Consider the following 12,725-nt stretch of genomic DNA (forward strand, 5'->3'; position numbering starts at 1 on the left):
TTCGACTCTGCATGTTTATAAAGAAAATTCTAGCTTTGAATAGAGGCAAGAAGACGATAGTATTGCTTTTCCTAGTGTGGCCGACATGATTGCAGAAGCACGTTGTAGTGGATGCATCTGCATCTAAAGCTTGTGCCTCTAAAGGTAAGCATCGAAAATTTTAAAGGAGACATTTCTTGGCTCACAACTGAACTAGTAAGGTATATCTCATGCCTTCTGTCTTACGGGATGTACTTGTTTTTTCCGGAGATTTAAAACTATCAAGCAAAGTGAAGTTGTCTTCGATTATGCTGGTCCTCAAGTTTCTGATATACACATATATGTCAGTCATGGTGAGATGTAAATAAAAAGTAATTATTGATTCACTCCACCACTTAGTAAAAATTTGGTCGGGCAAACGAGCTGCACAACAATATTTGTAGAGCTAGCGTAACTTTGATGGCTATTAAATATTTATTTAAGAAGGTGTTAGCAGCAAGTTTCTCCACACATTTATATCCCATTTTCTGCATTTCAGGAAGGGAACTTCCTGCATGTTCACTTCGCCCAATGGATTGCCACAAGACAACACAGTCAAAACAACAGCAGATATTTAACATGCAAGATCTCAGCGAAACAGATTGTCGCCTGAAATTGGATGGTAAACGCACTCAAGACATCTCGAACGTGTTCTACGATCACTACACCATGTTCATGAAATGGTACACAGCTCACATGCCATCGAAATAGTTCTCTAAGAAGTTCCACCCGCATGTGAAAAATAAGCATGGGACATGCATTATTCCCACAACTTTGGCTGACCTCCAACCTATGCTGGGACTCATTCTTGGGAAGAAGATGTGCCAGAAAGGCAAGTGCATGTGCTATACCACACCGAAAGCAACAAGCTCTGAAGGTGCTCTCTGAAAAACTGTATCTCGCTCTGATCCAAGACTGAAATTGCGAACGAAGACGTAAATGAGACACTGGTCGCTATATGTGCGAGTCCTTTAAAAAGAAAGCACGGAAAAAAGAATGGACATATTACAGGTGTTCCAAGCGGCAAAGACCATGTGCCGGTGACGACAGTAAAAACTGCAACCTCCCAACAGTGCCAAAACCAAGCACACAACTTCATTTTGACTGCGTCTGTGTGCCTGCACCAATGCAGGGACATGGCAGTGAAATAGCAGCTCCTAGTACTAATTGGCAGCCTTTGATGCTCTTCCAAAACCTCATACCAGCCAGCCACACTAGTTCCAAGTTGCTAGCAATGTGATAACACAATGCAGCCTATGATCTTGCCATGCGCGCGGCCGGCGCATCTTTCCGTTGCCCCAGAGAAGCATGCCGCACAGTGAAGCGGCCCTATGGGCCAGCGCCTAGGGACGATGGCCACTCAAAATAAATTTTTTTAGAGCGCAGCTCTTTGATACCAATTCCTGTGTTTCACGTCGGTGTCGTAGCTCGGGGGAATGAGCACAGCGAAGGATGAAAGAGCAAATGCGGAGCCCAGTGGGGGATGAAAGACGGTGATACAATAAAACCTCATTAAACCGTACCGGCTTAAACAGTACTTTCGTTTTAAAAGTAGTCAAGTCAAATCCCCGACTCAGCGGCCATTGAACATAATGTGTTTTGTATCTACATAAACCATACCAGCTTATTGTGTACGTATCGGTTTACACGCAGTGTTTCCACTTTTCGTCGCAGAAACACGGCAATGCATTGTCTCCATCAGGCGGGCCCGTCAGAACAACAAGCCTCAGAAATCGGAACAATGGCCTCCAAGCGCACTGCACGTTTGCGCTTGAAGCCGCATCAACATCATTTCTGCGCCATGTTGCCGTGCCAGTGAGCGTTGTGGCGCCATGCAATTAAGGACTCAAGAACTCACGTCATGTCGAAGCTCGGACAAAAAAGACGCCGGGTGCTCAGCATAGAAAAAAAATTAGATTGTTCATGCTATCGAACTTGACACGAAGAATTCGGCGCTGGCACGCGACAGGGATCTGCTGTTGACTACGGTGGGTGGTATTTGGAATGTGAAAAAGTTGCTCGGCAGCGCTGCTGCGACCGCAAAGAGATGTCAGCTATGAGGTTCAACTTTTTGCAATCGTTGCCTCTGTTGTTGCCGAAGTGTCGGCCAGCGATAGTGATAAGGACGACACGGAAAGTGACAGCATGGGCGATTCAGGCCCGACAATGGCAGAAGCTGCGCGTTACGTCAGCCTCATGAATGCAATCGTCGCGACGAGAACAACACCCCGCAATAAAAAAGGGGCCTGCGACTTCTGCACCGCGGGTGCACGGAGAATACGTGACGGCAACGTGGAATCTGCCATGAGAGTGTTTGGCGAGAAGAGGGGGCTGGCTGAAAATCTGGCTCACAGCTTCAGTAAGTTTGAGGCCACTGTCGTCGCTGCTAGGCTGCCGCGGCATCAAACAAAAATAACACTTTTGTCGTGCAAAGTGAATAAATACTGAATGTTTTTTTCCCCCTTTCATCGCATTCTCTCCGAGTTCCGTTTTTGACAGGTAAGTGGGTGATCTCATCATATTTCAGTTAAGCAGTACTACCGTTTAGTGCGTACTTTTTCCGAGGTCCAGCCAACTACGGTTTAACGAGATTTCACAGTAGCAAAGAGAGTGCAAAGAGGAAAGCGGAGGAAGAGGGTATGGCAAAAGTGTGAGAAGAAAAGCTTAGTGCCGCGCATGGGGGGGGGGGGGGGCTTTGCGTCAGTGATGGCTACAAGGTGGTGTCACAGTAGTGCGTGTGGTCTGTATGGAAACAATACGTTGCATGAGCAGAGGGTGAGTGCAGTGGCTGCTGTGAATCATGCCCACACTTCACCCACATGCTTCCTCCGGCAATCTCCCAAATAGTGAGGCAGTCGCCCCACACTTTGCTCCGTTTACAACATGCCTCATGAGAAAGATTGTCCGCACCAGCCAATATATTGCGAAATCAAAACACATATACAGCTGCGCTCAAGCTGCACGTTAGGGAGCATTGTAATCATCGGTGAATTTCTTTTCACCTAAAACAAAGATTACTCTGATGAAACTTTCACAAATAAATCTATCTTGTAAACCCTTCTAAATGAATTCAAACATGCTTTGTTACTTGGACCGCATCACCAATCTACATGTGCCTGAACACGAGGCATTTCGCACATTTCTCAAATGTTTACACCGCTTCCACTTGGAAAATACTCGCCCACTGACTTCAATACATTTTTGACACACTTACTGCCACCTATCCAGCCAGGTGATGCAGTTGTATTGTGCCTGCAAGTCTTGTAGAATTTTGTGAAAGTTAGCGCACAATCGTAGTATTGCTTCACCACAAAGCACATTGTGAGACAAAGTAGCGACCACCATTGGTAAAAAATAAGAAAGCACAGTTCTTCTTCTATCAACCAGCAGCATTCTAAGGCTCTCCAATAGCATTGTATTTTTGCAGGTGTTTTTTCACAACCTAGGTTTTGTCCACTACAGCAACATTCAAATTTGTGTAATAGACAAAAAAAAATTTTTTCTTAGACAAATAATCAGTGAGGTCAAATAGTGTACAAAAATGACTGACCACAATGCGTGGGAGGTTTGGCGTGGTATGACCCATTCACTTTGTTATATTAAATAATTAGTTATGAGAAGCTTTGACTGTAGCTACTGTATTATAGGACAAATCTTGCTCTCATCAGCACCTCTGATGCAAGAGAGGTGCACAAGATGTAGCTGATGACATGAGGGTGTTGTGATATCTGAAAAAGTTTGCCTTCTCAGCTTGCATGACCAATAAATGCAGCTGCCAGTCCTTGCAATAGAATGGTCAACAAACAAGATATTTACACACACACGCACACTAACTAACTAACTAGCTAAATAACACTGCAGTAACTCCATTCTGGATAAAAACCGCTTTCTGTGAAGCTTGCAGCAGAGTCAGGCCAGCAGGGAAATACACACAACAAAAGAGCGCGCTGAACCCGAACGTGCGAGCAGATTGCGCAACCCTCTGCTACACCAAGTTAGGCTTTGCCATGGCAAGGGAAGCAGGAAGGGTGCAGCCACCAAAATGTTCCAACAGAGGGCATGGGCATGGGGGGGGGGGAAGGCAGGGTGCAAAGAGGAGGAAGCATGTGGCGCACCTGCACCTGTGCAGCCATGGCTGCATTCTGCTGGGCTTGCTGCTGCTGTGCCTGAGCGCTGGAGGCACTCTGGACGGTGGCCTGTGGCTGTGCCCCTGTGGTGATGGTTGCTGTTTCACCCGTCGAGGTCATCACCACCTGGGTGGCCCCTGACCAGGACGTCGGGGTTGCTGCTGTTGGCTGTGGCTGCTGGGGACGGGCTGCCTGCTGGTGGTTTGCTGCCACCGTGGGCGTGGCTGTGACTTGGATCTGCTGCAGTTGGCCCTGGGCGGTCAGCTGTGCACCACCACCACCAAGCCAGAAATAGGGGCCAGAGAGGAGCAGGAGGAAAGCGAGACCCCAAGAGAGCCGCAAGTCAGTGCAGTGGGCAGGCAGGCAGGCTGGTTAGGTATGTGGCAAATTCAGGTAGGGGGTGCTGTTCCAAAGAACAACTATCTGCTCTGTGTCAACGAGGTGCCTGAGCGTTTTGAGGAGTCAGTGCTGCTGACTAGCAATGGCAAACACTTCTGTGGTTTGTCACAAATACATGCTTTAACAGTAAAAAGGAAAAGAAAAGGCTTTCTTGCTTTCTTCACAGCATTATTGGTGCTATCTGGGAAGCCTTTTTATGCCTTATTAATTGATATGCCTAGTGGCACATTGGGTGGCCTGACAGCAAAAATAAATCTGGCGTCTATTCAGTTAAAATAGGTTGTCACATTCAGTTATGCTATATAAGCTCAATAGCACCTACATAAACTGCACTAAGAAGTCCTCACCTAAGTAATGCCTAAATTTGCCACACACCAAACCAAGGTTAGTACACCATTTGCACCAAGCAAGTGCTAGTCTACTAATCATGTAAGGTAAGCTGGTGCTCTTATTCAACAAGCAACACGCAAACAGCCTGCTCCAGCAACTACTCCAAGGCTTCAGCAAAAAGAAAAAAAGTGCCCCTTTACCACACAATATACATCTTAAACTAAAGATTAGAAATATCTTTTTAAATAAAAATGCTATCGTTATTTCATGAATGATTTGCAGGATCACTCAAACCCTGATCATAATGCTTGTAGAATGCTTGTAATGCTTGCACAAAAGTTTACTTGTGTAATAGAAAAATGGTGACATTTTGACGCTTCACTCCTTGTAATGAACAGTTGTCAACAGATTCTTTGACCCCTGAAAGTTCAGACATGCTTGATTCTTTGGACATCGTCATGGTATCGCCACTCGCACCACAAATGTATGCACGCTCACAACCAAAATTTCCTAAATCTTGCAGTGCACCATTCACTTCTGGACCCTGCCTGCACAATGACGTCAGAAATTGGCCAGCACAATAGCAAAAAGAGCAACATTTTTGTTTTGATACATTAGCAGCACCCCCTTGAAGCTGGAAGTAGCAAGCGGATGCTGCTACATCCAGTAGCTGCCAGCTGTGTCGAAACCACTGGAAAAGCCAAGCCAATGTGCCAAGATGGCAAGTCTGCATTTGCATGTTTGCCATGTGCACTTCACACATTCAGCATTTGCTGCTTATAACATTAAATAACCATGTTTCCAGGTGATCGTTGTCTGCTATATTGGCAAGCTTAATTTTCTGGCCCCTTGCAGAATGAAGACATTTTTTTTCCAGTGAATCAGTTTTTCCCAACAACTCCCGAATATAGGCAAATCCTACCATGCCTGAATAACCAGTCAGTGACATTATCTCAAAGATAACAACCTGCAATTAATCTGAAGGATCTCTATTTTCTAAAGGGGTCCTGAACTACCCCACAGGCTTGGTGAAACTAATAGTTTGCAGATAGCACACGCTGCTGTGAACATCTCAGCTAAATTTTGCAGTTGTGCACAATGCGTGGAGCTCGCAACCGGAGCACAGTCACCTTTTTCTCACTCTTTCTTTTCAACAGAAGCCTGCTCCTCAATCTTTTATGGCTGCTTTATTTCATAATATAGCAGGTTCCCATACGCGGTTGCTGTTGGCCAATAGCCGACTGATATCAATGAAAAAGGGTGTTTGGATCAGTCTGCTTCTTTCTACTGTCACTGGGTGTATTTATTGCTGCAGTTTAATAAACGGATTGACGTAAGCGAAAATCTGCTTTCAAGTTTCAATAAGAACTACATAATTCTGGAAGAAGCTGACTATCGTCTGCTCCCGCTCAGCTGCCGCCACCCGCGTAGGAACTATACTTTGGCTTATTGGTGTCGTAGCCATTGGGTCTCACTAATTTCGCATAGTTTTGAACACTCAAATAGCCTAGAACCATGCAAAACTTAAGGTCAGATCGCACGCGTGCTTGCCAGCAATGACTCACTCCTGGCCGCTCCTCCTTAGATGCCTTGGCAGACATCACTTCGTGTTGAGCTATTGACAGCGCTTCATAATGCGCAAGTTGGATGTGGCTACTTTCCGTTGATCAAGCTGGTGCAGGCCAAAGCTGGTCCGCCCCATGTAGTATGGCCACTGGAGCTTATGAGCATGAGTGAACACTCAAGCACTTTTAATGCAAAAGAAAAATGTTACACATACACACTGCAGTTGTGTAGTGCAGCTGCGGCCTGCTATATAGCATAGAAACCGTGGCCGCCTTAAGGTGCTGCGATGATTCTGCTCGCTGAGTGCACTGCGGCTTGCTGAGGAAAACCACGTTTGGCTAAAGTTTGGTGCATCATATCTGCCAAAATTGTAAGTAGTGGCATCTGCGTGAACATGCAAGTTCAAACTGAACTGCATGCCATGGCGATGCTCGGTAGACGGAGTGTTAACCGTATCCTCTGCCATAGCCTTCGTAGTGCAAGGCATTAAAGAAGGAATGGAAGCACCACGAAGGGGATCATACGACACCTTTGATTGCCAATAGCTCCGCTTCTGCTGAATGCATTGAAGTATACTTTCTGTGGCAAAGTATTTCTGAAATAGTCAATTCTAACTTCAAATGCATTTCTGGACTTCGATAAGAAGTGGTTCAAGGCCCCTTTAAGGAGAGACTTTTTGATGATGAATAGGTACAATTGATGACTTATTGCTCCTCTCATGAAGTGTTTGCAGATATTTACAATTCATGTCATCTCCCAAGAGCTTTACATCGCATCTTTCTGTTTTTATTGCGATAGCAACTATATGAACACTCCAGGCACATTTCTGCTGTTGGCGTTGGCCTTGCCGTGAGGTTCTATATAAAGTCCAAGGCCTATAAAATAGGCATTGTGCACCTTATGCTGCTTGTGCGAGTGAAAGCATGCAAGGGTGAGCCAGCCAACGCTGCTCAATCTCGCGTGTGCAAGCGAGGAAGGTGGGCCGGAAGTGTGCCCTCTCTTGTTGCACACGAGGCACAGGGGTGAGGTGAGAGGGAGGGGGGAGGGAGGGGGGGGGGGGCAGGGCACTCTTCTCCGGCAGCTACTGCTGCTTACAGCATGACCATGCAGGCGCCATTACTTGAAAGTGATCTGCGACATGGCCAAAGTAGGCGCCCACGTGGGTCTCATCTTCAAAGTGATCTGCAATCTTTTTTTCAGAGTGCACGTAGTGCCGGTAGCTTCATATGTGCAGTGCTATAGACATTTTGTTAAGCAAGAGATGCATAAAGGTCAATTCGATCACTGCTGCGATTCCTCACTCCAGCATTTTGACAGCGAGTTTCCACGCTCATCAAGCGAGATGTGTTCATGTTTACCTGTGCATGCGTGACACCATACTTGTTAATTCAGTTAAAACATATTCGCAGGCTAGTTGGTTTGAATCTATGATAGAAAGTACAAGCGCAACCGAACGAGGATGTAAAAAGAAACAGACACACAGAGGCAGTGCTGTTTCTGTGTGTGTGTTTCTTTGCGTCCTCATTCAATCATGCTTATGCATTATGTCATTGTTAATTTAGTTAATAGGCGAGTGTTAACAAGTTTATATGGCTGATAAAACTCCTAGTATTCTTACTTTGTATACCTACCTAATAGCTCTCCATCGCAATTGGTGCTTTGCCTTTCGGGCGAAACTGCAACTTTGTTCTGCTGTTCATTGCACAGAAATGTGGGTACTAAAACACGAATGTCAAGGGATATCCACTTATCTTTGCTTTTACGAGTGCTTTTTGGAGTCACCATATCAAAATTCTTATAATGCCTATTTGCCTCTTTAATACTGATCCTTGCCAGGCCTGATACCCTGTACACCTCCCAGGTACTTATACAGTGAAGTATTCACTTATACAGCGGAGTATACAGCCCAAGTGCACATTAATTATTAAGCCTGCACTTGTTCCTAAGAGCCATACAGGAAATGCTATTGAATGGAAAGTACATTATGGCGCATCACTTTTGTGAAGACACAGTTGTAACACGGAGATCTCAGATAAATTGTTGGCACTTAACGGACCTGCGCTGGACTGAAAAAGCATGCACTTCCACATAGGTCTGCTAAAAGTGCTAGTTGTACATAAACATGCAATAGGTGTAGCATACCAACTGACATCATCCTTTGATACTTGCCACTTAAAGGGACACTAAAGGCAAATATTATGTCAACTATATCATCCCAAAAACTTCTCACTACTTGTTTCATGCCAAGAAAAGACGTAGTTCCAGAGAAAAAGTGACTGAATAGGCCGCATCCCTCTAGCACAATTCCAATAGCTGGCCACAAGCAAGGTGGTGCAACGCTGCATATATCATCAAAGCCCTGTGCTACCATCGGTGCGTAAAACGATGCCCGAGATCAGATGCTACATTTTTTTTTCACAAAACACAGCCAGGAATCAAGCTAAGACAGAGCTGACAGCAACCCAAGAAACAGGATGGATGTGGCATTTTCTGCTGCTTGCAGTTAGTATGAGCTTGGCACGCCAGCAACACTTGAGCAGCCCTATGCAATACTGAAACTATCAAAATGTGAGAGTATGGGCAGCAAAGGTTTGAGCGAAAACGAAACCTTTTGGCCACCTGCACTGTTATCAAGGGTAACGTCATTCAGTTCTTTTATTCAAGAATATAATTTTAACAGACAAGCAGCATTTTATTTCGTCTTATAACGCAATGACATGGTCTTTTTTTTTATCAGGGCAAATATTACTAGTGACACATTTATAATAAGGCACTATGTCACTGTGCTAGTACTAGAATGTCCCCGTAAAGTCTCAAATCGTGTTCTACATTTACCTTAAGTTTTTACTATGAAGAAAAACGTGAATTTTTGCTTATGAGAGAGTTCAGCAGTGGAGTGGGACTGCCTGGAACCCATAGGCTGCCTAAAGGTGTACTTGCATGTTTTTTACTAAATAGTAGCAACAACAAGCCTGAAATGCAAGAAAGTACAGGTTTTTCATCCTTTTAAAGCACGTCTTTTTAATGCATGCATGGAAGCTGAATGTCTCGAGCATTATGAAAGCTTCCAAGACAGTTTGTGCTTGCAGTGGTGCACTCTGGAGGCCCTCATTGGAAACTTCCCAAACAGAATGCTGGGCTGTTCTACTTATAAGGCCAGCACGCAAACTGCTCAGAGCGATTCACATGTGAATTGTTCGTGCACGTCTCTAATTCAGGGAAGAAATAAAAGTATGCAATGGCCTCAAAGTAATTTTCGGCTCCCTGCACTGCTTGCCGATTTTTCTATAAAAGCAAATTACAAGTAGTCATTAGGAGCACTCCTTTTAAATGCTAAGGAGTGCTTATGCTATGGCTTGAAGCTCCAAATCACTCACAGTGTCACTGCTGAGGCCAGCACAAATGCTCATGGAAATGTTTTTTTTAAAGGGGCCCTGAACCACTCCTTATTCAATTGAGAAATGAACTTGAAGTTAAATTAGACTATTTCAGAAATGCTTTGCCATTACAAGTAGTTCAATGCTTTCTGTTAAGCTTTCTGTTAAGCAGAAGCAAAGGTATTGGCAATCAAGCGTCCTCTAAGCGGTGCTCCCACTCCTTCTACAACGACTTGCAATGTGAAGCCTATGGTGGAACGGGACGTGCCCACAACACTCTGCCTACTGAATGTCACCATGGTGAGCGGTTCAAAATTGATTTTGGATGTTCACATAGATGCCACTATTTCCGATTTTGATGCCTACGACGCGCCAAATGTAGTTGTCCTCAGCGAACCGCAGTGCTCTCAGCCAAAGGACGCATCGCGGTACCCCGTGGTGGCTGCGGTATCTACGCTACGTAGCATACCACAGCTGCATGCAATTGCAATGCGTATGTTCAGCGTTTGCTTTATGCACGACAGGGCTTGAGTGCCCGCTCATATTCATATGCTTCGGTCTGGTCGTGCTACTTGGTGCAGACTGGCTTTGTCCTGCACCAGCTTGACTGTCGAATAGCAGCCACGTCCAACTTGCACATTTTGAAGCACTAGCAATGCGCAGTAACCTAACCAGGAGTCTACAGGAGTGCATACTGGAAAGCGTGCGTGTGGTCTGACCTTAAGTTTCAGGAGGTTATAGGCTAGTGGAGTGTTCAGAACTAGTTGAAATTAGCGGGACCTGGCGGCTATGACACCTATAGCAGGATGGCCAAAGTATAACTCCTAGATGGGTGGCTGCAGCCACGCGTAAGCAGATGATAGTCGGCTTCTTCCGAAAGTGCGCAATTATTATCGAAACTTGAAAGAAATTTTCGCTTCACCCTGTTTATTAAACGTCAAATACCCAGGAACAGTAGGAAGAAGCACAGTGATCCAAACACCTTTCTTAATTGATGTAAGCTATTGGCTAATAGCGGCGGCGTATGGGAATCTGCTATATTACAAAATAAAGCATCTAGAAAAGAGTGAGGCGCTGGGTTGAAAAGAGCGTTTGAGAGAAAGGTGATTTCATCCTCCGCCTGTGAGCTCCACATGCCGCGCACGACTACAAAACTTGGTGGAGATATTCACACCAACGTATACTAAGTGCGGACTTTTTTTCACCAAGCCAGAAGGGTGGTTCAGAATTCCTTTAAAGGGACACTAAAGGCAAATATTAAGTCAACGTGCACTGTTACAATAGCGTTCCAGAAGAAGCCTTGCAGTGCTTGTTTTGTGCCAAGAAAAGACTGAGTTTAAGAAAAAATTTCGTCTGAATAGTCCACATACTTTAATGCAAGTCAAATCGCCTGGCTCCAAGCGAGGGAGTGGTGACGTTGCATATGCAATCGCCGCCCTTCACTGCTGTGAGTGAGCACAATGGCACCCTACACATGGCGCTATGGATTTTTACACAAAAGTGCAGCCATGGAGAAAGTGAGTTAAGACGAAGCATTGGATTCACCACTACAGCTGCTTCTGGTCAAGTGGCATGGACAGTTCCGGCATCCTGCGACATCACACTGACGCGATATTGTCTGCTACTTGCAGTTTGTGCAAGTTTAACAAGCCTACAAAACTAGCGCAGCACTACGCAATAATGAAAATGGTGAAACGCAAAAGCAAGGGCAGCGCAGAGTCGAGCAAAAACGAAACCTTTTGATCGCTTGTGTCATTGTCAATGAGTCGTTTTTTTCTAAACATCAACTAGAACTGGACAAGCAGCATTTTCTTCTGTCTTATAATGCAATGCAACCATCTTTTTACTATGAGAGCTTGAGTACTAGTGACAGAATTAAAATGAGGAGCGCCTACGTCATCAGGTTAGTACTTGAACGTCTCAGGTGAGCCGCAAATAATGTCCTGTATTTACTTCAATTTCTCGATTACTGAAACATTGTTTGCAATAATATTGATGCCTTAGGCATTACGGAGCATTAATCTATCACTTTTGCTTATTAACGTAATATTTGCTTTTGGTGTCCCTTTAAGGACTAAAGAGTGCTTCTATTTTCACAATATATTTTGCCTATTAGACAACCCTATGTGACATAGTCTGCAGCCAAAAAAGCTAGTGGTAATTATGCCTCAGTAGCTATGGCATTCTGCTACTCAGCGCAGCGTCACAATTCCTGGCCGTGACGGCTGTATCCCAACCTGGCAGAATGCAAGAACACTTATGTGTGCGTTGGCTTCAAATTATTTTTTTACTGCCTTGGGTTCATTAATGTGCACCCACCTGCAATGAAGTTTCTTACAGCCCATGAGCTCATTTCATACACTAAACCCCGTAATTAGATTACATAGCAAAAGCTGCGCCAACTTATAGCTACAAATACTTAGGCCTCGTAATTTCATCCGACCTTAGATGTAACGATCACATATCTCATATTTCAAAAAAAGCAATGTGCCAACTTGGTTACTTGGGAAGGTCGCTTCGACAGTCCACACAAGAAATCCGTCTTTTAGCGTACAAAACGTATATGTATTAGGCCGATTCTTGAGTACGCCTCGGTAGTATGGGACCCGTACGCCCTGAAGAACATTACACAATCGAAAAACATTCAAAGAAAATCTGTTAGATTCGTATTTAACTGTTATAGCTGGCACATATCTCCGACTGTTCTTATTAACAAGACTAACCTGGAAACATTAAAATTAAGGCGATATAGGGACCGACTGAAATACGTGCATTTGCTTTACTATGATATGCTGGGGATAGATAAGGATATGTATACTACTTTAGTTACAAGGCGTGCAACACGATCTAATCATCTGAAGAAAATAAAGGAATTTTCTTGCAGAACAAACATATTTAAAAACACGTT

The 12,725-nt window shown here is 44.6% G+C and overlaps 1 protein-coding gene across 4 annotated transcripts in view; it reads right to left on the reverse strand.

The window, feature by feature from the left end:
- The window catches only part of LOC135903997 (specificity protein transcription factor 3-like), a 70,079-nt gene that overhangs the window by 37,092 nt on the left and 20,262 nt on the right, over positions 1 to 12,725 (reverse strand). For 3 of the 4 annotated variants that reach the window (XM_065434530.2, XM_065434511.2, XM_065434520.2), the window contains exon 5: positions 4,134 to 4,409. The exons of the other annotated variant lie outside the window; for it this stretch is intronic. In XM_065434530.2, the coding sequence (XP_065290602.1) occupies positions 4,134 to 4,409 (276 nt within the window). The remainder of the gene's footprint in view (positions 1 to 4,133; positions 4,410 to 12,725) is intronic. 4 annotated transcript variants of the gene reach the window in all.

This window comes from Dermacentor albipictus, chromosome 1, assembly GCF_038994185.2.
Source record: "Dermacentor albipictus isolate Rhodes 1998 colony chromosome 1, USDA_Dalb.pri_finalv2, whole genome shotgun sequence".
NCBI lineage: Eukaryota > Metazoa > Arthropoda > Arachnida > Ixodida > Ixodidae > Dermacentor > Dermacentor albipictus.